Source organism: Ursus arctos, unplaced genomic scaffold, assembly GCF_023065955.2.
Source record: "Ursus arctos isolate Adak ecotype North America unplaced genomic scaffold, UrsArc2.0 scaffold_18, whole genome shotgun sequence".
NCBI classification, from domain to species: domain Eukaryota; kingdom Metazoa; phylum Chordata; class Mammalia; order Carnivora; family Ursidae; genus Ursus; species Ursus arctos.
The window spans coordinates 16,698,271-16,724,489 of NW_026622852.1; the positions used below are offsets into that span (position 1 = coordinate 16,698,271).

Here is a 26,219-nt window from a genome sequence, read left to right on the forward strand (position 1 = left end):
TGCATTTTATTACAATTAACAAATTTATCTGAAACTGAGAAAGGAGTTTTCAAATTTCCTAATAAAGCATAACTGTTCCAAGACTGTAGAATATTAGCTGTGGGTCACCTTCCACAGCAAAACTCATGGGATTAACCTTTGCCCAGCATTTATGAAAACAATGAGTTGCAAGATGACAGTGGCCAAGGCCAATTAAAACAAACTGCTATTCAAAAGTTAGGGTATGTGTAGAAACTATATGAACCCCAAATATGAGATTTGAATTTAACTCATTGGGATGGCATCTAAAATATAAAGTGTTCATTGACTGAAATTACCAGGATTTAGCAAGGACAACAAACACTCCTCACTTAATTGCACATTTATTTCCATGTTCAGGTGGCAAGAATGAGCTCCTAAGCCAACATTCAAGTGAACAGCTGCAGTAGGCTGTGTGTGCTGAAAATTACAGCATCTCTCAGCTATAGGACCATCTGCTCAGAATAAAATGATACTAATGTGCTATATTTTACAAATAATGCATATTCCATTGATAGGCTCAACACAACTGTTCACAGAATGCAAACTCTTTCAACAGTTACTGGGCAAATAATTTTCAGCCAGATTTACAATTTCAACAAATTTTTTTTTGAGCATCAGGAATTGTAAATAACTTCAAAATTTAGTAACCAAAAAAATACATAGTAAACAGAATGTAAAGAATTACGGTAACTTAGTATTCAGACCATACCAAAACTTTTTTGTTTTTTTGAAAAAAAAGCTTGTCACTCTTTTCTTTGAGTCTGCACTAAATCCTAATTTAGATTATAAAAAGTTACATACAAAAGCATGGTTCTGATGCTACATATACCACTATGGTTAAAATTGCAATGTGCTTTAAGTCCTAATGATGGCCATACCGCAATAGGTTAAATGTAAGAATAATTAGTATGCCAAATGAAAAGTTCAAGTGTTTGGTATGGCCTCAGCACTCCTGCAACATGCTAAAAAAAAAAAGTAGCCTACAGAATTTAAGAAAAATCCCACAGACCCCAGTCCAAGGCTCTGCTGCCCACGAACCACTTCTAAGCAGAGAAGCCACATCACACAGTCTGACTGCCATGTTAGTTTGGAGTTGCCGTCTGCAATATGGACACAAAAAGTACCGTATGTTAGATGAGCAAGATAATGCAACAAATCAGTTTGTACAAAATTTACAGTGATTGTATTGATATTCCCAGCACGTCCATGCAGTGTGGCTTAATTGAATTTGAGGCAATTCCAATCTAATCTTTCCAAATTCATTTTAACATGTAGTTTTCTTGCACAAATTAAGCATTTTTAATTAAGAGCCTGATTTTCAAACAGTATTAACTAGTTACCTTGACATCTATCCTGAAGAACTACCTTAAACCACATCTCAAAAAGATTTTTAAATAACAAAATGAAGCAAAACACTGCATGCTGTCCTGTCTCTTAAGGATGTGGGAGAAGGAAGGAAATGTGAATGAAATTTATAGTGAGAAAAGGCAGTCATGCAATTCATAAGCGAATGCTTTGCATAAAAGCATTCTTTCCCCAAAATATCAGAAAGGCATTAAGGGAAACTATATTTGCCCACACTGTTACATTATACTATAAATGATCCTTAATCCTGGGACTTAAAATTAAAAGTGAATCGAAACCCTGTGAGGTTATTCTGCCACTACCGTCCAACTGATCTCTAACAGTTTCACTGAGAATTGCTCACATATACTAAGAGGCAGTAAACCAGCATCTTTCGATTGAAATAATTGGACCAATAAATAGGATTGTTTGGAGTAATGCTTATATAGGATGTCAGCTTTGTCCCTGAACGAAATCAAGTGAACGTTTTTTTAATATGTAAATTGTAAACGCAGCACGATTTGAAATTAGTGCTGCTATGAGGCCTCCAATATAGTTAATGAGCCATTTACCACTTATTACAACTTGCCCAAATACTAAACAGAGCCACAATATTGGCACAAAAGCCAAAGTTTACATTTTAGCCATATATGCAGATCCTTTAACTGGTCAACACAATATTCAGAAAAACTCAGTCTCTGAAAACAGACAAGGAGTAACAAAGGAGGGCCAAAAACATCTTTTACTTAGGTATTTAAAATTATAAAAATTTCATCCTTAGAGTTAAACCTGGTTTTAAGTGATATATTCTTGATGCGAGTGATGACATTAATTAACATGTAACAATGGATTCCATTTTCTGGCATCTATAAAAAGGGTTTAACATACTCTTTATAGGATGCCATGAAAATGTTTTACACTTCTTCCCTTCTCCCACTGTTATCATTCAGTCTGATTCTAAGTTTTTTATTTAAAAAACAAAACAAAAAAAAAAACCAAAAAACCTACTTATAGTTGAACTAAACCTGTGAAAAAATAAAGTGCTTTTACATCCATGAAATATTTTGACAAGAACCTAATTGTGGTTAGACCACATGGGTAGAATAGGTAGGACCACACCCAAGAGGTAAAACCAAGCTTAAATGTATGTCCTGAATACCCTCTGGAATTGGTATCTGAACATTTTTCACTACATAAAACCACAGATTCACATTTAATGGCCTCAGTCCCTTCTATTCCATAGGAGGCGACACTAATAAACTAATCTACTGACACCCCTCTTTCTGAAAGCCCCAGGAATGTGAACAATCACTTTATTGCACCAACTAGCTAGGAAGGCTGTGTATGGAAAATGATTCTACTGCACTTTTACATTTCAAGCACCCCAGACAGTTTCTCTGCTTGAGGCAGACACATACCTTTATGGAAAGTTATAAATAAGTTGCTCACATGGCCCTTACCTTTATGCTGGCCAACAATTCAGTTACTAAAAATGTAAAGCTACTTCCCCTTCACTTAAGGACAGGCGATTTTGCTCTACTCAATCTACCACAGACAACGGGCCTGCACTATTTATAGATTCTTTTGGCTCTGAAACTCTTTGGAATGGGGGAGGGGAAGGCCACATTCCAGCAACACAGAACCATTCATTTTAAAGCTTAAAAAATAATGTTTCAATATATGTTCATATCTTAATTTAGACATCAATTGTGCCAGTTAAGACTGCTTTTTCTTTTGTTATTCTCCATGTAGTAATTTATGAAAGGCACTTCGGCATAGCTCAATCTAGAATATTCTAAACTTTCCCTGGGCTCCAAGAGATAATGATGAGGTGTTAGTTTGGTGGAATCATGATTTTACGGGAGCAGGGAGCGGCTTCTGTGTCTTCTTCGCATTCACTCAGTTAACTTCCAAAACTCCACAAAGACTTTTTAAGTTGATTTTTTTTTCCTTTTTCACTTAAATGGCCGTCTGTACTTTAACTTCTAAATTTTCTTAATAGTGGTGGATTTTAGGAAACCAGCATTATAGCTTGATTTCTCCTATCTGGAACCAACAATTTTCTGGTCACATGAGAGATAACCAAAGTCCCTGTTTTCCAAAATTCCTAATACAGAGTTCTGAAAACTAAGGTTCATCAGTTCCCTTCCTATTTTCAAACTCTTACAGACAGCCACCAAACAAGATAGACTGCTAATCGAAAACATCCTAAATATATTCTGAGAATTCTCATTAAATACAATGTCTGTAAGGGAAAAAAGGGTTTCCAAGACCTAGATCCCACCTGATTTGGGGAAGAGACCTTTGCAGGTTAAAGTCACAGCAGGACCACTGAGAGACCACCGCACATCCCCTAGTGAGGCCTGTCATCTGCGTGGACCTCATTGTCATGCTTACCATCCAATCTTGGCCTTCATGTTTTATCATCTGAACCACTGAACTATAGACTTCCCAAAGGCCCCTCATCATCCTAATGCACACTAACACTACAACTCCCTAATGGATTTTCCTAAACCTGCAATAGCTCCCTGCTGTCTATCAAATTAAGTACAAACTACTTGGTATAAACAGTATAAGCATCTGAGACCCTCTTTTAATAATAAACTTCTTTTATCAGCCGACATATTTAAGCACCTAAAAATCTGTACCACTCCTTGTTCCTCAAACAGTTGCAGTACATGCAAAGCCATACATTCTCCGGCTTTGTTCATGCAATTCCATGTGTCTGGAAGGCCCCCAGCCATACCCTCCACACATCTACATCCCTGGTTGTACCAGACTAAGCATCTGAAAACATACCAAAGGATAAAAACAGTTTCTTTTTTGAAAAGTTGCGCATGAAAGGGCAGTGACCTCCCTAAATGCATCCAGACTCAGTAGCTTTTTTCTATCCCACCTCAAGTATTTCAAACCAGAGATAATTATGAAAACATATTTTCAATTTTTGGCGCACTCCATTAGCCACCCTTACCCACTAAAATCCAAATTCTTGTTAAACAGCATAACAAAGAGAAACTATCTTGAGTGATCACTTGTGTACTTTCAAGTATTTCAAGACTCTATCATGCCATATTGCCAACTACAAAAAAGCTGGATGCCAAGACAAAAACATGGTATAAATGTGCTCCAACCTCTGGCCAGCTAGGTTACAAAGATGTTGCATCTGGAATCTGGGTCTAACTTCAGAAAGATGGCAGAAGCAGAGGTGGATGTGGAAAAAAAAAATAAACATTTTATAACACAAAAGTGTTTAAAAATGCATCATAACTAAGCTATGGATTTCAAACAGTTTTAATGCGATACAGACTAGAATGTTTACCCAAATAAAAAAGGCAACATCTCTAAAAAGAACGTTGGCCAGGGCTCAGGGCGAGCATTTCTCTCACACTTTGAAAGGTCCAGCTTGGATAAAGTGACGTTGGTCTGGACACTTCCTTGCAAGCTAGTGAGCTCTCAATACCTTGAGTAGCAGAGCACCAGGACAGAATCAGGATAGTGCCAAGTCTTTCCTGTAACCACAAACCTCTCTAAAAACCAAGCTACAAGGTGAACAGAAGGCATTTGTCTCTAAAGTTTAAGAGGAGAAACTACCAAAATAAAAGACAGAAACTTTGTCCCAAAAGCATTTTCCTTTGGGGAATGCAAGGCTGGGAGCTAAAGCATTGGAAATAATCAGCGGAGTAATGAGAACTTACAGATGAGAGCTGGGTAAGCAGCTGATGGGGCTACCTACCTAGCAGACACCATTCCCACATAATAATTTTTTATCTTTCCCACTAAAATGCATTTTCAGGATGTATTTCAGCTTTACTGAATTAAGCAACGGAAGAACTCAACCAAGCACTAAAATCATGGGGCTGATGGTGTCAACTACAGGAATGAGCCACCAGTTTGTTTTCTTTAAACCTCTTCACTTTCCTTTGTCCTTCCTAAAATAATAAAGGTTTGTGGTTTTAAACGTCATGTGATTCCCTCAGTCCAAGAATCCCTGTCAATTCCCACCCGACCCCCATGACCATTTTAGCTGCCTTGCAGGCTCTATGGATTCCTCAGCCTTGTCAAGCTCAGATTTTTGGCCTTGGGGCTAACAAGGGTCCAAGAGCTGCCAGAGACAATACAACGAACAGCTGCAGGAGTCACAGGGAGAATGTTCTTTGGCAATGAAACCAACATTTCTCTGTCTCTTGGCCCTTTATGGCTCCTACAAACTAGAGTCTTTCCAACGCCACTCTTTCTGAGGTTTTGTAGTTGTAAGAGCTGGCGGGATTAAAACCTTTGAGCTTAGAGAGTAAAGCTAATGAATTTAGGAGTCCCAAGTCCTTCCCTTCATTCTATGTCCGTTTCAGGCATCCATGCTGGGCAAGAGAAAAGCAAAGCTCTGGTGAGAAAGATTTGCTTAAGCTTCACACATTGTTCATTCATTCATGCGATCATGCATCCATCAAACATTTGTATGCAACTCCCATAACCTAAGGACTGTCTTAGGTACTTGAAATACAGTAATGAAGATGAATCCTGGAGTGTACATTTTCAACAGGTGTGTGCAGCAGACCACAAATGAACATATATAAGAAAACAGTGTAACAGCTATAAAGAAGTGAGCTTTGGAAAAAAAGAAAATGTAGAGCCGAGCAGGGGTTGAAAATGTAAAGAGGGGTAGTTTCCAATATTAAACAGTATGCATCCTTAAGAAGGTGAGCAAGGTTTGGAGGAGATATAAACTAGCCACTGGGGAGGAGGGGGTATAATAGCTCACCTGGATGGCCACATCCTAATCTCTGAAATCTGTGAATATGTTGTTACATGACAAGGGGAATTTAAATTGCAGAGAGAATTAAGGCTGCTAATCAAATCACTCCAAGATGGGAAGAATATTCTACATTACCCAGGTAGGGCCAATGTAAGAAGAGGAGTTGTTTTAATTGTAAGAGGAAGGTTAGAGAGTCAGTGTCAGAGTAACAGAGTGTGAGAAAGACTCAACTAGCTTTGAAGATGGGTGACAGCCACCAACCAAAGAGTGTGTGCAGCCTCAAAAAGCTGGAAAGACAAGGAAAACAGATTCTTCCCTACAGACTCCAAAGGAATGCAGTCCTGCCAACACCTTGATCAAAGTCCAGTGAGACCCGACTTCAGGGGGTTCTGACCTTCAAAACTGGAAAGTAATAAAATCACGTTGTTTTAAGTGCCAAGATAATGGTTATTTTTTAGAGATGTAATAGTAAACAAATACATCCCCATGGGAATATCCAGAAGAGGCACATTCCAGGCAGAGACCACCCAGAATGAAACTAGAAGAAGTGAGAGGGAGAGGAGTCAAAGAGGTAATAAGGCCAGACCATACAGGGTCTTGGAGGTAGGGAAAAGTTAGGTTTCTTTGACTCTCTTAGGGTCCCTGGCTGGGTCTGAAAATTAGACTAGCAAAGACGGATTAACAGGAGAAAAATATACAAATCTTATCAAACTTTTACATGTATGTGGGAGACTTCACAAGAAAATGAAGACCAAAAATAGTGACTAGAACAGGAAGCTTTTACACCTTTTAGATAGAGAATAAATTTGTGAAGAACTGACAAGAGAAGGGGGTTGGGGCTAGAGTATTAGGTGATGAAGTGACTGGGAAGAGAAGGGTTAGTTTAACAGGGTTGTGTGCACTAATTTCTCAGCCCCAAATTCCCTGTGTCTTATGATAAGAATGTCTTCCTTCTTCCCTGTATTATGTGGATACCTTTCACATATAGAGTTTTAGAATCTGTTTCAGGGGAAAAGGGGGGTGGTGGGCAGGGTGACCTTTCTGCTTCTGTTTTCTCAAACTCCTTCAACTCAAGATATTCAATATGCCAAGTTGTTGTATTTTAAGGTAGTATGTCTTAACCCCATCAGAGGCCACCATAAGATTTTCAGCAAAACAACAGCATGTGACTGTTGTAAAAATAAACACGTATGATTGTATGGGAGGACTCTGCAATTTTGGAAACAGGAAGACCTATCAAAAAACAATTGCCTTTAAAAAAAAAAAAAAAATTGCAGTAACCATGATATAGAAAGACGGACTCCATCCAGGGAGACACCAGAGAAGAGGATATACCCAGAAGAAAATACATTAGTAATGTGCTACTTTGATTACATCATTAAACTGTTTAAATCCATGATCAAGAAATAGGTTCTGATTCTACCTGCTCACAGGTTCACCAACCACCAATGCCATTTATTAAGACCTGGGCACTAAGAATGTAAGATGATTAAGCAAAGGAATGGCTTTCTATAGAAAGTTGTCTTAAGGGGTTAGCAGGAGGAAATTCAACACATGAAAACTGAGTTTATGAATATTAAATCAAGAGTTATTTATTTTATGCATGGATTCATTAGAGAGGAATTCAGTGATTCATTTAATACATTAAAAAAGAAAGTTTAAAAATGGGAGTAACTTGTGCTATGACCCACATCAGCAAACCAAGACTTAATTCCTAACTTAATGGCAGTTCCACCTATCCCAGGAATACAACCTTAAAACTAGTAAATGTGGAATTGTCTGGTCAGCATTAGTGAGGTAATCCACCTAATAGACGCCTTCTGTCCCCCAAAGAAAGATGAGGTAATCCCCTTTTCCCTTGTCCCTGCCCACTTCTGCTTATAAAAGATTCCCACCTTATTCACTCTTTGGAGTTCCTTTCTGTTTGTTAGATAGGATGTTGCCCAGTTCTGGAATTGCTGGATAAAGCCAGTAAGATCTTTGAAGTTTGTTCAGTTGAATTTTGTTTTTGTCTGTTTTGATTTGGTGGCAGTGACAAGATCCAAAGTGAACTTCTGATGACATCCAGTGACAATAAAAACACAGGAGTAGTACTTGCAGAACCCTTGAGTTCTGGGTCTTTCTCACCATTCCCAACGGCCATGGTTAAGTTCCTCTTACTTTTGAACACCACCCTCTGCCTGAAGGTCAGCTTGTGTTAGCAGATGGTTTCACCAGGAACCCAAGCCCTTTGCCCTTGGTTCAGTCCACAATTTCCCTTTTTGGAAACCCAGTCCAGTACACACTCCTCATTCTTAAGTCTGCTGGTTCAGTCTGTTCCCCAGTTCCAGGTTGGGAATTGCTGATGGTGTACACAGGGCCTTCTCTTGGCCAGTAACAGCTCTTGGTTACTGCCAATGTGTTAAGGTGCCCATTTGTCTTGTTTGTGTAGATAAAGGCTATTGTTAATGGGAATCTGGGTGGGGGGAAGGCCACAAAAATTGATGGGTACAGGTAAAGCACTTAAAAGCTGTCAGACCACTCAAAGACTTCTGCGTTAGGATAAGCTAGCTGATTAAGTAACAGGTTGAATTAATACTAGGGTCACATGCCAACCTTAAGAAAATTTCCATGCAATGATGTACACTGTAAAACATCACAAAATTCCCAACTCAGATGCACATCCCTTCCAGCTATCAGTTTGGCTCCAAGAGATCCACAGTCTTCGCTTAAAAAAAAAAAGTTTTAATAAAATAAAATTTTAAAAATTAAAAACTAAATAATAAAGAGGATCCTTAAATTCTAAAAAGTTACGCAAGTCATAATCCAGCATACCTGCTTATTTTAAGGTCTAAGAACTATGATGCCAGAAGCTGTAAATATCTACATAAATAACAAAATCTTACTAAAAATAACCCAGAATTAGAGAAGTTCATTGTGTTATGTCCTGAGAAGTTAGCTTGGTAATCATCAGATTAAGGGCCCCAAAATACTACAGGACAGAAATATGGGTTGCACCCCATTCGAGGCAGATATGGCTGGACAGAAATGTGAGTTGCACTCCACTTGTGGTTAAGGGTCCTACCAAACTGCTGCCAGGCCCATCAGGGAAATTACAGTGGCCATTATGAGAAATGTTCCAATTAGTAAAATCACTTAAGAGGTACACTAAGTAAGGGCTCCCAGATTAAGCAAACATAATGGGATACCTATTTTAACTGATATGCAGAAGCCTCCAAAAGGTTTCAAGATTCCAAAATAGCTTCATTGAAAGATTCGTTGTAAAAAGCTAATGACAAATTAAAGATGTAAGAGATGTCTAAAACAAAAGACTATAAGATGAATGCCAACTCCTACTGCTCTCTTCTATCCTTTATTCAAGCACTCATTCTAGTAATCCTGTCTAAATTGTCTTTCTACTCTAAAAAGGTTACAAGACCATGAAAAAAAAAAGAAAAGAAAAAAATTCTGCCAAGTTAATGGACAAACTTCAGGAAGATAACTCCTATCAAAACAACAACAACGAGGGGCGCCTGGGTAGCGCAGTCGTTAAAGCGTCTGCCTTCGGCTCAGGGCGTGATCCCGGCGTAACGGGATCGAGTCCCACATCGGGCTCCTCCGCTATGAGCCTGCTTCTTCCTCTCCCACTCCCCCTGCTTGTGTTCCCTCTCTCGCTGGCTGTCTCTGTCACATAAATAAATAAAATCTTTAAAAAAAAAAAAAAAAAAAAAAAAAAAACAACAACAACAACGAAAGAGGAAAAAATTAAAACTTAGACAAAATGAAAAATTCTTTTAAATGTCTTCTCCGCAATATTAGTAAAAAGCTTTTACCATTTGAGCAATAACTCAATTTATCTCACCTAAAAGAAAAGCAACTTAGATCCAACTTCTTTCATAACTAGTGAGTTTTGTATTATTATATCTAATAGCAGTAATTTTAAAATAGAAGCTATATGGTCTCTGTTTGCATCTATGTGTTTATGTGTATCTACATGTTATGTGTGTCTACGTACATTATACATGTGTGGTATTTTCTACCTCCAGACGGTATTGCCAAAAATTAATCTGTAAAAGAATTCTATGTAAGTGACTTTAAGAAAACAAAGTGCTGATATGAATTATAGTGTTCCTAAAATTCTCAGAAACCTAACAGAAACTAACCTGAATGCTTTTCCAGTTCATGTGGAGCTGGGAAAATATTCAGTATTAAAGCTAATTTATTTATTTATTTATTTTAATTTTTTTTTTTTTAAAGATTTTATTTATTTATTTGACAGAGATAGAGACAGCCAGTGAGAGAGGGAACACAAGCAGAGGGAGTGGGAGAGGAAGAAGCAGGCTCATAGAGGATGAGCCTGATGTGGGGCTCGATCCCATAACGCCGGGATCACGCCCTGAGCCAAAGGCAGACGCTTAACCACTGTGCCACCCAGGCGCCCCTAAAGATTTTATTTATTTATTCGACAGAGAGAGCAACAGCCAGCGAGAGGGAACACAGGCAGGGGGAGTGGAAGAGGAAGAAGCAGGCTCCCAGTGGAGGAGCCTGATGTGGGGCTCGATCCCAGGACTCTGGGATCACACCCTGAGCTGAAGGCAGACGCTTACCGACTGAGCCATCCAGGCGCTCCTAAAGCTAATTTAATTTTGTAGATTTAATTAAAATAAACATATCTTTAGAGTTATCAACACTGAATATAATGCAGATATACAACTTTTATTCTACCTGGATTTATTAGTCAAATAAGTTCATGTTTTCTGTTACAAAACTTGTCAGCAAGAAAAATAACTTGGTATGATGAAATTTTCATAAGTAATCCAAGCATAATTGCTGAGAACAAGTAAATTAAAGAGATATATGCAAAATAAAGGGTTTTTAGGTAAATTTTTTAATAGTCTCCCCAAATCTTCTTGGTAACCTGAAATCTTACAGTTTTGCTAAGTTAAATTAAATGATGAATAGTCATTAAATTTCAAAATCATTTCCAAATATGATAAAACACAAGAACATTAATTGCTAAAAATAGGCTTATCCACTTTTGGCCTCCTTTACAGAGGAACTAGAGATATTTTGGGCCTATTAGTAAACACGTTTTGTGCCATGCTGAGAAATTTACTATGAGAAACATATGTTTCCAAAAATTATAAAAAGTATGTATAAATTTGCAAAGCCACAGAATGCTAATGCTAAAAGACAATTAACAGTTGTGTACTTCTTTCTTTTTACTAGAAATTAAGGTTTTTAAGCATTAAGAATTCTAACATACAAAATTAAAATGACTAGAAATAATAAGAGAAACAACTATGTATTCAAGGAAAGTAGAATATAGGTTTTGTACGTTTGTTCTGACTAGAAAAGACATGAGGTTTGAAGATGCGTTTCTGTTAAGGGAAAATGAAATATATTTTCCCAAAGTAAAATTGGTTATTTCATAATAGAAAAGGGGAAAATAAAGGACAAATTAAATAGAAAGTAGGGAAGAGAGAAAAAGAACCTTACCTTGTTTGGATCAGTTGGTTAAAAGTAAATCAATTTATTATAAGGGTTATAAAAGTAAGCTTTAAAATCAGTAGTGTACTTATGTCAAATTAGCCCTCAATTTTCCTTCATCTGCTAAAAGGACGAAGTTTTCTTGGGACTACTAGTCTGCTCCTGATAAGCAATTGTGATAGGTTTTTATCTTGTAAGCATTCTCCCTGGAAAACAAAGATTTTGTGTCTTGTCAAAATAATTCCCTGTGTTTCATGTCATTTTTATCAGGTCTTTATTTTTGAAATCTCAGTCTTCCATATTAAAAGAGCTGTTTTATTGGGGGGGGGGGGGGTTCTTTCTTTCTTTTTTTTTTTTTTAACTATTTAACTTTCTGATTTTGTATTCAAATCTTTAATCATCACTATGGTTAAATGGATAAGTAAGTATTGTTTCAAAGTGACTATGATCCTACTTGACCAAGCATTTTAAAACCTTTTTGATAGGGGCGCATATAGGGCGCGGTCTTGGAGATCTGGGATTGAGCCCCACATCAGGCTCCTCTGCTGGAAGCCTGCTTCTTCCTCTCCCACTCCCCCTGCTTGTGTTCCCTCTCTCGCAGGCTGTCTCTATTTCTTCCAAATAAATAAATAAAATCTTTAAAAAGAAAATAAAACCTTTTTGATAGTTTTGATAAACTTCACAAAATCAAATTCTAAATGATGTCTTTCTGACCTCAAACTAACTCGGGATTTTTAGGAGGGTCCCAGAAACATCTCAAAAGATATGGCTTCTCTCCTTATAAAAAGGGAAATGTTAAATTAGACTCGTGATAAAATTACACGGGAAGGAAGCACTGTCAAGAATACCAAGCTTTGTTATGTTGTATTTGTATAGATATACGTTAGAAGAACTCCAGAAATTATATGAAACCACAAGAAATCTGATATATCCTAGTAAAATGTTATCAGTCATAATTCCAATTATTATCTTAAGATATCGTATATTACAAAAATAACCAAATTTCCTTGTCAATTCCATTATGATGAACACTCATCAGATCTTTTAAACATGAAATCATTTTTAAGCCTTTTGTCCTTTGTGGAGTTACTGTTTTACTCTGATGCCTTTGCAAAAGGGTTCCTGTAAAAGTGCTTCATCTTTAAGGAGATTCATGGAAAGCACTATGACAAGTACAAGTTTCTGTTAACAGTAAGATCATAAAACTGAACTGGGTAAAAATCACCAGAACTAATGGGAAAACTGGATTTAAGCAGAACAAGTATTAATAGAGAAGAACTATAAACTTTAGGACTTTTCGTTTGAAAACACTGCTGTTCCTCATATTTTGATTTCATAGATTTAAGAAAACCTTTTTTCTTAAACTATTTATGACTTATAGCAATTTGGTAAAGCATACCATTGTAAACAAGGAGGAAATATTTACTTTTTCTCCCTACCAAATCCCTCCAAAATTCAGAAACTCTTGAGTATTCTTTTCATGGCAATATAGATATTTACATAAATTTAGTAAGAACCAGTTCTCCTTGCACCAGGACACAACAGGAAACACTAACCAAATTACCAAAGCTTTGGGTGGAATGGTACTATAGGAGGTAAGATGTGCTAAGGAGTCCTTAGCTTGGCTTCCTGGTCTCCAGGTTTTTCAGAGTTCGATGTATGATTCCTTATGAAAAGTTCCAGCAAAGGTATCTTAAAAAGAGCATATTTGGTCATCCAACCACTCTTCTTGCTGCACTTACGTCAAGCCAAGTTTAACACAAACAAATGAGTTTTATTGTGATTACCTTTGGGGGAAAAAAAACTGGGGTAACTACAGAGAAAATCTGTTTACACCTTTGTTGATATTAAATTCTAATCCCATTGTCTTTGAGTTTACATACCTGTAGACTGGACTGGGTCCTAAATTATTCTAGTTTCCTAAAATATTTGGCTATGACTCTCCAAACCAATGTTTCAAATTTTCTCCCACCTTTCTGATTTGGAATCACTAAGAACAGAGACTGCCCCTAAAATCTCCTTGAAAGAACTATACCAGGTCCTCCTCAATACCCAGATAGCAGCCAAACTTCAGGAACTAAAACCTCAGGCGCACATTTCACATCTAAAGAAGGCTTCGCCTGACATCTGTGATCCTGTACAAACACTGGGGTCCTTCAAATTGCCAAGGAAGAGAAGTAGCTGACATCAATGCAGACTGCTTCCTCCCAAGACACTGAATCAAGACTTCACACTTTAAACATGAACCCTTTTATCTTCTCTTTCTTTCTTCACCATAGCATTGGGCTGGAAAGATAACACCATCATCTATATGTTCCAGGCCACTGCTAAGAGGGGTAACCTCTCTGAATACTGGATTTATCATCAAAAACGCCAATCTGCCCATGGTTCTGGATGGAGACACACAATCCACCCCCCCCATGCCGGGTCTATTTCCCAGTCTCTGGTTAACAACTCCAAACCCAGACAAACTTGGATCCAGGCTCTGTATGAAGAAAGGGACATAAGGCAAAGCTATCAGAATAAACCCACCTATGTGGTCTGCAGACTCTAAAATTTACATGCCTCCATGACTGTCACTTTTCCTATCTCAGGCCACAGACTCAAACGGAAATTATCAGGAGGCATTCATGATTCAAAATTAGCTTCCATTGGCAGATCAACGCTCTCCTGGCTGGAAGTAAATGAAAATGAGGATATGGTCAGGGCCCTTTCCTTAACTCTTCAAAGTACTGCAGAATCTGCTGTTAAAACAGTAAGTTCCCAACAATTAGACTCTCTGGTCAAAGACGTTCTTGATACTAAGACAGCCTTTAACTATCTTTTAGCTCAGCAAGGAGATGTCTGTGCTGTGGCCAAAACCACCTACTAACCTTGGATTAACACTTCTTGGGAAGTTGAAACTCAGTGACTAAGATCATCATAAGAGTTCCTTGACTTAGAAAGGTGAATCCTTCAATGGGGTCTCTTTCTTTGATTTACTTGAGTTTGATTGCTTTGGGTCTTGGAGACCATGGCTCCAAAGTATACTCCAAACATGGGAATTATCCTGCTTATAATAATCACAGTTAGCCTCCCTAACATGCTATATTTTCTGAAAAGCTATAAATGCATGTCCACAGCTGCTAAGCATCAAGCAAACGATCTCCCTAAGACTGGACTGTCAAAAAAAGTAACCAAGAGAATGACTTAAAAATTGTGAACCTGAAATAATGATCTGTAACATCACAGAGACTAAGAAAAAATCCTATCATGGCCTATGAATACCACACAGAGGATCAACAAAAACTTAAGAGAACTTCAGAGCAGTAGCTTGGAGTGGTGATAATGCCTTAAATTTTATCACATCTTTCAGTGAGTCTCAACTGAGACTCTGATCAAAGGGGAGGCACTGTTAAAAGATAAAAAAACAGGTCCAAAATGGAGTTACTTGTGCTAAGCTCCACATAAGCAAACCAAGACTTAATATCTAACCTAATTACAGTTTCAACTCGTCCTGGGTATGTAACCTTCACCTAGTAAATCTGGAATTTCCTGGTCAACACTAGTGAGGTAATTAGCCTAATCTACCCAGTCTGTCCCCCCAAAAAAGATGGGGTAATCCACTCTTTCCTTATCACTGTCCCCTTCTGCCTATAAGTCTCCCATTTTGTTCAGTTCTTCGGAGCTCCTTTCTATCTGCTAGACAGGATGCTGCCCAATTCATAAATCACTGAATAAAGCAAAGAAAGTCTTTAAAGTTTACTTTGTTGATTTTTTTTTTTTTGCAAACAGTAAATGTAAAATTTTTTAAAATCAGAGTAACGTAAAAGATGAAACTACTAAGCTGTCAGTATATCAGGAATTGATTCATAACCTTTGAGAACCTGCTTGAAGTTGTCAGAATTCAAAATAAGAAAATATCTCAATGTTCCTCCCAAAAGTTAAAAAAAAAAAAAATACATGAAAGTAATGAGAATAAATTACATTTTGTGCAATCAAGTAAGTTTTTCAATCTATATTCTTCAAAAGAGCCATTTATACACCTCCAAAACAGTGAAAGTTGAGCCAGGGGTTAACTCAATCCTGGTTATAAACTGGAATACACTACCTTCTAGTGATGAATCATTCCAACCTCATTCTTTCATTCTAACCTCAGTAGGCCTAATTAATTTCCAATGCCATTATTTGGCTATAACCTAAAAAGAGATATGAGCATAATAAGAATAAAATCAACTACTCCCACAGTTTTGTAGCAGAGTTCTTGTTTGGTATAGGCAGATAAATTTGAATTGCTAAATTAAGACAGTTAACATAGTAATCAACATAGAAATTGGATTAACTTCACATTCTTCCACTAAAGTCACAGCTAAAGGGAACCCCCTCAGGGTAGTAACAAATTGTGAAAGGCTGATTGGAAATCCTCAAATTAATCCCAGTAGTTGAGGGTTTTCATTAGGCAGGTTAAAAACAGCTCCACTGTAGGATACAGACACTGAAATACAGTCATATTCAAGCTCCAAAAGAAAAACTATGCCTAGTCTTAAATGGACTATAAGACAAGGAAGGTTTATGGTCACAAACATTTTTATCTCACAAGTGTTATAAAGGACCACAATACTCCATCTGGCCACTAAGGTTAGCACTTTACTCTTCACTGTTATTTAACAAGACTTTTAGGACAGAAAGCCAAAAAATGTAGTTAGTGTTTAACCCCTTGTGGCTAATACCAAAATATCAACAAAACAAAGTGTATTTCCTTAATAATGTTGGGAGGCTACAAGTACTTCTAACTTCAGAGAAACTGAAAACAAAGAGCGGCTACCTTTGGACATAGAAAATCTTATCATTTTTTGTTAGCGTGCCGTGGAGACTGGAACAATGGGCTCTCACCCTGCCCACTGTAGGACTGTAGGAGTGTAAACTTTGATCAATACGTGAGGCCAAGCTTCCTTCCTCTCTGAAATGTAGATCATCTCACTGGTATTTGCCTATGAAATGTATTTTTCTTTTCAGCTGATGTTTAAAGTACTGACATTCCCAAGAGACGTATACTTTTGATTCAGAAACATGACTATGAATTATTTAGTATGGAAAGTTGGAGCATCTTAAAAAACAAGACTCACACTAAGAAAGATACTTTATTTCCTTTGGTCCACCTCTTCCCCTTCCTCCCTAAAAGACAGCTTTCTTTAAAAGCTACATCCCAGCTGGAAAAAAACAAAAACACAAACATACAAACCCAAACAAAACAAAACAAAACAAAACAAAACCACCTAGGTACATCTGTGGCTAGTTATCGTAATTAAACTCCTAGTTATTTGCAACATTTCATGAGAGGATAGAAACGGGAAGGGGGCGGGGAGGGCAAGAACTGACATTCAGTTAATTGCCAAGGAAATTTCTGGTTAATCTCCTGCCTAATGTGTGTAAGAGCTAATGCTTTAAAAAACAAACAAACAAACAAACAAAAGTAAGGGAGGGAGGAGGGAAAAGGAAAAGAAAAAAAAGAAAATTAATACTACACACTACAGATCAGGTAAGGCCTCTTTCTTAACCTCAGACCTTGTCCGCTTATTATATCCATAGAGGGAACATACACCCAATAACCTAACAAGGAAAGGAGTTCCCTGTCAGTGACACGTCAGCTTTAAGATTTCCCTTTTGCAAGTTATCTTACTATCACCAAAATAAAGCACATTTTAAATAAAATGCTTAAGGATTTCTAAAAGTACAGGGGGGGCAAGTCCCCCCACTGCATAAATGAACAATGAGGGAGGTGTGTGAGCATATAAGTGCATACAGAACCTATTTATGTATTTACATATATATTTCCAAGAGTTAACGAGAAGCAATATTGATCTCCTATAAGCTGAAGTATTGAAAGGAGGTGCATATGATACCACAGGCTACATTTTAAAATAGGAAAATTCTTAAGACTCAAACCACAAAGACAGCTAGCCTTTAAATTATTTCCACTCTAGTAAGGTTGGGAGGGGTTATAAGGGTCTGTTGTCTTTAAAAGGTTTAATTATATACATATTATTTAGTCACAGAGTATGTCAAAGCACTTCACAAATTCTGAGGTGCCAAGTGACTACTAAGGGCTAGTATCATTATTGTTAGACAAAGGAAGATGCCTCTTTTAAAATGTTACCATAGAGAATTCGCTTATCCATCTCTTAGGCTAAGGTTTAGGCTCCCCTGCCTCCCCCCATGTCTATGGACAACATGGGTACAGTTTTGTTGGGGGCTTCTTAACATGAAAAGAGAACACTGTGGACAGAAAGTGCAATATGCAGACTTTGCCCAACCACGACTGTCAGCTCCTGTGCAGGGCCTCTGAAGCAGATGCTGTGTTAAACTACATTTAGCACACAGCCACAAATGGTGACTAAGGAGGATAAGAATTTTTACTTGACTTGCTGCAATTTTTAACCCCAGACCTCTAAGGACTACATTTGAACATACAGAGTGCCAACAGCCTAAATGTTTCGCGTCCAAGTTACAGCCTTGTCTATTTTAATTTACCTTACTTTTAAAAGTGTACACGCACACACACACGCACGCGCGTGTGCACATGCCTTCCATCCTCCCCAACTCCGTCTTCTCATGCTCAGCTGCTCAGCCTCTTGGAATTTTAATATTTAAAATTAGAAACTGCTACCTCACTGTTCCCTTGGCTAAGAACTCTAAGGATGACACAAGCATCTTCCACTTCCACACAGGAGAGACTGGGCATGCAGAAGTCTCAGCCATGAATGTACTCTAGAGTCTAGACAGAAAATGTGTACACTGAGGTGGGTCACATGGTGCCAAGTTCCTACAATCCACAGATCAAGGAAATGATCCACACACATCCACACACAACTGTACTGTATCCTACCATCTTCCTACCGTCACAATTTTCAAAATGACCTGAATCTGAACACTCTTTTTCTAAGCCTGCCCTAACTTTGATTTTAAGACAATATTTAATTTAAAAAATAATAATAAAATTAACTAAGGCATCCTCCTAAACTCTCCACAGGATTTGGGTATCTTTTCCTACAGGAAAGAAGTTCAGATTATCCAAGTGCCTCTTGTAGTAGAATTTAATAAATCCTACTACCAACAGAAGGTAGGAAAAAGTAGGAAAGGAAAAGAAAGTAACCATTTATTGATTCCTTATTCCAGGCAAGACCTCAAGCTAGATATTTTACAAACAAAATCCCACTTTATCTTCTTGTACACTATGAGCTATAGACATTATGTTTAATTTACAAATGAAGATTTCGAAACTTCAGGAGTCCATACAGCTATTAAGTAAAGAAACTGGGATTTGAAAGCAGTGCTGAGACTCCGTCTGAAGACTCCTAACTGAGGTCTTCTGCTTCTAGGCTTACCCCTTCTCCAATCCATCCTCCATTCCACAGCTACAGTGGTCTACCTAAAAGGGTCAGCATCCCATAACCATTTCTCTTTTCCAGGTCTTCAGTGACTCCCCACTGCCTACAAAGCAAATCTCAGCTCGGCAGTGAGACACCCAACCTAACCTGGTTCCCACCGAGCTCTCCATGGCATGCCTACCACTCCACCTCACACACAGGAGGCTCCAGCAAACTCCGGGCAGTTGCTCCCATGCCCAGGCTGCTTCCCACAGCCTCATTACCTTTCTCCTGGTAATGGAAATATCGTCAGCACACAAAAAGGAGGCACAAAGTCTCCAGGAAGCCTTCTGTAAACCGCTGAGTTGGGCCAAATACTCCTGTGTGCTTCTATTAGCCCATATACTCACCTTTACCTCCTCGGCAATAAATGTGAACAGAGATCCATAAAAAGACAGAACATCAATGTCATCAAGTGCAATTCAAGATGATGAGTTAAAAAAAAAAAATCCCATGAATTTATGGGAATTTTCATGTGGTTTTACATTCCCTGCCAAGCAGAAACTTTCCAATGCTACTCTATATACCTTGAGGAGCCAGTTAAGGTCACCGCGGACTGTTAATAAAGAGGAAGGTAGACTTGCAGTAAGCTGTCATGGTCCACCACCAACACACACATACATATCCCTTTCCAGATACACCTACTAGTTCTTATAAGCTAAAACTTCAAGTTGAATCTGCATTTTTTTTTTTTAATTCGAAGTACAAGCCTTTGTTAGAACAACCAAAGCCTCAGGGAGTAAGAGATAGGGGGAAAGACAGGGATTGTGAGCACATTACAGTTTAAAATAAGCTAGCCTTACCACTATTGTGAAAAACCAAGAGCATACCACAAGATAATACCTCTCTCCCCCAGCCCAGCCAAGGTCTGGTATACAGAATAGTATCAGGGAGAGAAGTAAACACCCAGAGCCAGAAAAGCAACATCCCTGATTTACAGGGCATGACAAGCACACTGTGCTAGACGCTGGAAAACAAGGTGCACAAATCCTACTCATATCCCACCCCTCATGGAGCTTCTCCAAAACACACCTGCACCCAGAGGAGTCAAAGACTTGCAAATCAGTCTTTAAGAATCCACAGCCAGGAATAACAGTCTCTCTGAATGACCTATGCTAAACACTGTGCTAAGAAAAAGCTACAAGGGCAAAGTCATTGCCATGGAAACTACCACCTCTAACTTAAACACCTGAACTTAGACACATATTTGAGCAAAAATGAAGCATTTTCCTTACTAATGTTTAAAATGCTAGAGAGTAATAGGAGATTGTGCACAGCTATCTCATTTAAACATTAAACTGTATTTCTGCCTCATTATGAAAATTTAAAATTACAAAGAAACACAAGCTGAAGTTTTTCTGCTTTAGGATTGCTAAGAGCTTCTTCATACTCATTTCTTGCTATAACTTTTTCCCATACAAAAGAGCAAGTTTCTTTAAGAGAACTTTCTCAGCAGACTTTTACATATAAATTACTGTTAGCAAGACTTGCAGAAAAGTACCTACCTACTATGTAACAGGCAGTATGCTAGTCCAGATCAGCCTACAAGGAAAGAAAGTTTTACTATCATTTACTACTTTAATCTCAGATGAACTTGAAAAAAAAAAAAAAAAGGGTGAAGGGAATCCTCAAGCCATTCTTGAGGCCATGACCCCAAATTTTTTACTCTTTTTCTGGAAGAAAAAAAAAAAAAAGGCAGAGATCTACACAAGTACACTCTTTCTTAGACATATTTTAGAGTACCTTAACTTGATTTTGACTGCCAGTCTCTGGTTGAGAATCATCATTACATGGGAAGTGGAACGGTTCAGAAATATAATTTTACTATATACCCTTAGCCCCACCCAAGCATGCTTTTTAAAACCATCTTATGTTGGGCTAAAGCCCAGGATTCACAACAAATGCTTGGGGACTGCAGTCCTTGGAACTAAGCTGAGGAATCAGGATACTATTTTCATTTTCTATTTCAAGAAGACGGAAAGCAAGAAGCGGGAAGGGAATCATCGAGGTAGAAGCAGAAGTAGTAAATTAAGACTGGAGAAAATCTTACATCGCATTAGAACACTCATTAGAACAAATTTCACTGCCATCAGGCCAAGACAGAACAATTACTATGCATCACTGGCCAAGACACAGTGGTATTTGGCTAAAGTAACTTCTTGTCCTAAACTGAAAAAAACCCGTATTTTGACTTGCTGAAACTAAAGACAGTTGGCTTCCTATATTAAGAACTGACCAAAATGCAGCACACAAATAAATCCTCTTATTTATCCATCAACGTTGCCTGCACATTAATCAAGACCTACTCAACATGGCTAACAGAAATAGCAGCAGCCAGGTGACCACTTTTGACGTCCTTCGTGGTATGAAGCTCATCATATACCTAAAGGCATGGTGAACAAGACCCAACGGTGCCTCTGACCAGAATGGAAGAAAAGCTGGACCACGGAGGAGCTGAAAGGTGTAAGAATAGAGGGAGTCAAAGTCTTCCTGACTCAAGTATTATGCACTCGCATACATGCCCACAGTTAATAAAACCAAAAATAAAGTGCAAAGACAACAATGGACTTTGTTTAAATAATTCATGCACAAAGTGGAAAAGGGGTTGCAGGATCACACCTGAAAGGAAGAATAAGGAAAGGTGCCAAAAAATAGTCATGAGTAAAAATAGTCATGAGTAACTACATATGATCACGCACATGCCTCTTGGAGGAAAACCAAGAGATAGATGGGAAAAGCTGTTAGGCAATGATGCTCCTTAATATCTGCAGCCTAAAGTCACAACTGGAAACCAGAGGGCAGATTTAGTCTGCAAACATGTTATTTGGTTTATCTAATGTCTTTTTTTAAAATTAGTAATGTCTAACACTAAAACTTTACCAATTTAGCTATTTCACAGTTAAAAAAAAAAAAAAAGAAAAAAATCCTAGCTTCTCTTAAAAGAGAGACAGAGATTGGCAACAGAGGCCACATTCCCAAAGAGCTATTAGCCAACAGGCTGCCCTTTTAAAAGGAGCATGTTCTCTGCAGTTCCCCCAACACCAGCTTTACTCCTTTGCCTGGTTTCTGCAAAGGCTGGACCTCAAGTAAAACAACATCATAGCCTGAAGGTCAAACACGCTGAAGGGTGCACAGCTTTTCTACAGCGGTAGTAGAGAGGTTCAGGAAGACCAGAGTATTGGCACGCGGGTGGGGGAACAGAAACGACGAGATCCCTAGTGCAAAATGCTTGCCAATTTCACTGTAGATATGGCACAGAGGTACAGAGTGGGGTGAATTAACTAATTTTGGCATATCATGTTTATCTAAACACAGACTCTTCCATTTCAAACCTAATTGCCTATGAAATGAGCATAACATAGAATGAAACATAGCAAAGGAATGAGGATAACAAAGAATAAGGCAAAAACAAAAACAAAAACCATCATGACTGTGTTACTATACATCCCAATGTCTACCACATACATGCAAGACACTCTAAAATGAGATCCATTTTGGCATGTTACACTACTGTACATTGGGACTAACTAGAAAGCCACCTTGTCCACAAATAATAATAGTAATAATAATAATAATAATAATCATATCCTCTCCCTTCTGCAAGCTAAGGAGAAAGTTAATTCAGACCTAAATAAATATCTTAATACCAGAAAGAAGGAAAGAGAGGCACACTGAGTGCTTTATATTGGGAGTAGGAGGGAGCAAACACACAAAAATATAAAAATCACCTTCATTATACCAGAAGCCTTTGAATTAATATAAACAAATGTGAAGGTCGAACTCTCTAAAAACTATCAATGGCATACCACAAATTGTATTTTCGAGGTAGAACAGAAGGTAAGTAGGGACAGAAAAGAAGTATAAAGAAAAGGTCTTCCTTGTGGCCCTCAGCTTACCCAAATAACACTGCTGAAAAAACCTTCTTCGAACCAGGAGAACAGTCAGGCCATGGGACAGAGGAGATCCCTGAGCCTGCAGAAAGTCTCTGAGAGCAAGGAGAGTAGAAAGCCTGAAGACTGGCCACTTTACTGCAGGGTGAGCATGCAAATCGGGAGGTGGCTGATGGCATGAACCACTAGAGGGTGAGCTGAACGCATTCTTCCATGGCCCTGAACTCGCTATTTTGTTTCTGGTGTAAGTTTTCAAAGCACTGCAAAAACTCCCTAGGTCCATTTGGCAATATCAAAGCAATTACAATTTGGTTAAAATCCTGAGGTAATTAACTCACCATTCTTTCCAATTCTCTAGAAATAGAGGTCTAAACAAAGAGTAAGGGACACCAACCCAATGATAGAATAATGGTATCCCAAGAACCTCCCTCCTGAACTGAGAAATCTTTGAGCATTGTAAGTTTCAGTAATTCCAGACAAAGACCAGGAGAAAACTATACTTTTCACCTCTTCTTGTTAACTAAAAGCCACAGCTAAAAATAAAAAGCCAGAGGAACTCCAAAATTGAGGGTTTTATAAGGCACATTAAATTATTCTCTATCAACTGCAAATCTTTAAGGTTGCAGACTATTACTTTAATGCTATTGATTTTTCCCCCCCAGAATCAATGGTAGTTTTCCTTAAAAAAAAAAAAAATCCTCATGGGACGCCTGGGTGGTGCAGTCGTTAAGCGTCTGCCTTTGGCTCAGGGCGTGATCCCAGCGTTCTGGGATCGAGCCCCACATCAGGCTCCTCTGCTAGGGGCCTGCTTCTTCCTCTCCCATTCCCCCTGCTGGTGTTCCCCCTCTCGCTGGCTGTCTCTGTCAAATAAATAAATAAAATCTTTAAAAAAAAAAAAATCCTCATGAACTTCAGTCTAAACTCTATTGTGAGGGAAGGAGTTGTGAGTCCCTAAATGGGCAGAGTATACTGCCTATTTTGCAGGTGGAATTTAGGTCGATTTTCTTCTCTGAGGGCTGTATTACCAAACATGAACTGCAAACAGACCAATATTTGGCATTAAACAGCAGTAGTGCATTAAAATAATTATTTTATATTTGTTTACTAATCTCGTATATGAGTTTCCAAAACAAAGTGGTCCAAAAACAGAGACCTTACTGAACTTGGAATCTGAAATTCTCATTTAAGTATAAACACTGCCAAGTATTTAGTTCTCCCCTTGACACCTAATTGTTATTAACCCTCACGATAGGTTTTTCAGCCTAATAAACTTGGGCAAACGGCTTTCCACATACTAAATTCCTCCAATTTTACAACAGTTCTAAGTACTGAGTATTACGGGTCTTTGTATAATCACTATCTCGTGGTATTTTTGGTCAATGTACTATGACCTTGTAAGAGTTACACTCTAGAATACATGAATATCAGATAAGAGGTATGGTACACCCCTTAGCTCATATCGTTAATTATGTTGGCCCACACCAAGATTCTTATATTTTTTTTTAATATTTACGTATTTGGGGGGTAGGGGCAGAGGGAGAGAATATCTAAGCAGACTCCCACTGAGCAGGGAGCCTGACGTGCTTGATCCCACACAACCCATTAGATCAGGATCTGAGCCAAAACCAAGAGTTGGATGCCTAAGCAACTGAGCCACCAAGGTGCCCCTTATTATATTCTTAATTAAGGACCAAGGTTAAAGAAATAAATGCACTGGATCCGTCTAAAATCAAATCAAAATTATCATGTAGAATATACAGCGGGTTCCAAGTATAGCTACGATTTCCCGTTTCCAAAATATCAGAATAAAATGCATCCATCTATATTAAAATGAAGGCTTCAGTTCAATTCTTCAGAAGAGTTAAGAGATGGCCAGGTAAATCAAGGTCAAGGAAAGAAAAGTCTCAGTACTACACTGCATGTGGCGGAGATATGATGGAGTTTACACTTCACATCAACCAAAGTCAGGGCTGCGCAGTGACCTCGAGGACAACTATCTCCTCGGGTGCTCCTCTTATAGACAGGATGAGAGGATATGGAAACAGGAGAATAAAAGGAAAAGCCTACATGAAGTAAAGAAGTTGGATACCACTCCTAATTATTCTTAGTTTTATTGATCTTCGACATATTTTAACCTCAGTAACTTCCCTTATCTATGAAATATAGATTTTTCCCACTCTGCCTATTAAAAACAGGGCTTTTATAAGAAGCTAAACAATAGGTAAAAGAATGGCTTATGAAAATACTAAGACACTAACCTTGAGAACAGTTTTCTGCTCCCACTTTCTTCTACCAGCACATTTCTAATTTATGCTAAGGTCAAGCTGTCACAATCAGTATAACTTAGAAAATTCAAATTAACAAAGATAAACATACACTCCTGCATATGGCCAAGGCTGGCTGTGCTTTCCTCACTCACTCACTCAAAAAAACAAACAAAAAAAGGTAGTTTTCTATCTTAAACTTACCTGTAAGCAGACCAATAACTCTTATATACCACATTCCAAGTACCAAATATTTAAACCACCACAGCAGACAGAATACACTATTTGAGTAGTCTGTATAACATAAAAAAGTTTAAGCAGATACTGACTCAGGTGCCAATTTAAGAACCACACACTACAGATACCCTGCGATAAATCATAATTAAAGTACACAGTAGGCATCTGCTTACAGCCTAGCACAGGGTTTAACACAAGGTCCTAACATGGTCAACAAATTGACAGTAGCCTGAAATTAATATTAAATGCTTAGCATTCTTGAAAACATAAAAGAGATTAGGCCATTTTGAGAAGCTAGATGTATGAACTAAAATTAAGCCTAATGATGATTAGTATGTACCACACCACACCAAGAAAACCACCTTATACAGCCCATACTTCCTGGTATAGTCTGCTGATCAAACAATCCTACATGAATTTACTGATAAAGAAACTACTTACAATCCTACCAAACAGCTTGGATACAAGGGAAAGGCATAAATGAAGGTAGAAACCCAAAACTCCAAAGGTGAAGGTGGCAGGCGAGGGCCAGGGTGGGGGACTAGGAGGAAGAGCAGGGAGGATACCAAATGTCCTTGATAGTCTTGTGCCTATCATAACAGCCCTTTACTTCCCTCCTAGCTTTTTTTTTTTTTTTTTTAAGATTTTATTTATTTGAAGGAGAGGGAGTGAGGGAGAGAGAGAGCATAAGCAAACGGAGGGGGAGAAGCAGACGCCCCTACTGAGCAGGGAGCGGGATGCGGGCCTCAATCCCAGAACTCCGGGATCCTGCCCTGAGCTGAAGGCAGTTGCTTGACCAACTGAGCCACCCAGGCGCCCCTTCCCTCCTAGCTTCTCA

At 38.3% G+C, this 26,219-nt stretch overlaps 1 protein-coding gene across 6 annotated transcripts in view; it reads right to left on the reverse strand.

Annotated features, from left to right (window-relative positions):
* Positions 1–26,219, reverse strand: part of ELAVL2 (ELAV like RNA binding protein 2) — a 438,381-nt gene that overhangs the window by 372,434 nt on the left and 39,728 nt on the right. For 5 of the 6 annotated variants that reach the window (XM_057313490.1, XM_057313489.1, XM_057313492.1 and 2 more), the window contains exon 1: positions 1,031–1,139. The exons of the other annotated variant lie outside the window; for it this stretch is intronic. In XM_057313490.1, coding sequence (XP_057169473.1) covers positions 1,031–1,102 — 72 coding nt within the window. In that variant the 5' untranslated portion in view covers positions 1,103–1,139. Of the gene's footprint in view, positions 1–1,030; positions 1,140–26,219 lie in introns of those variants that run through there. 6 annotated transcript variants of the gene reach the window in all.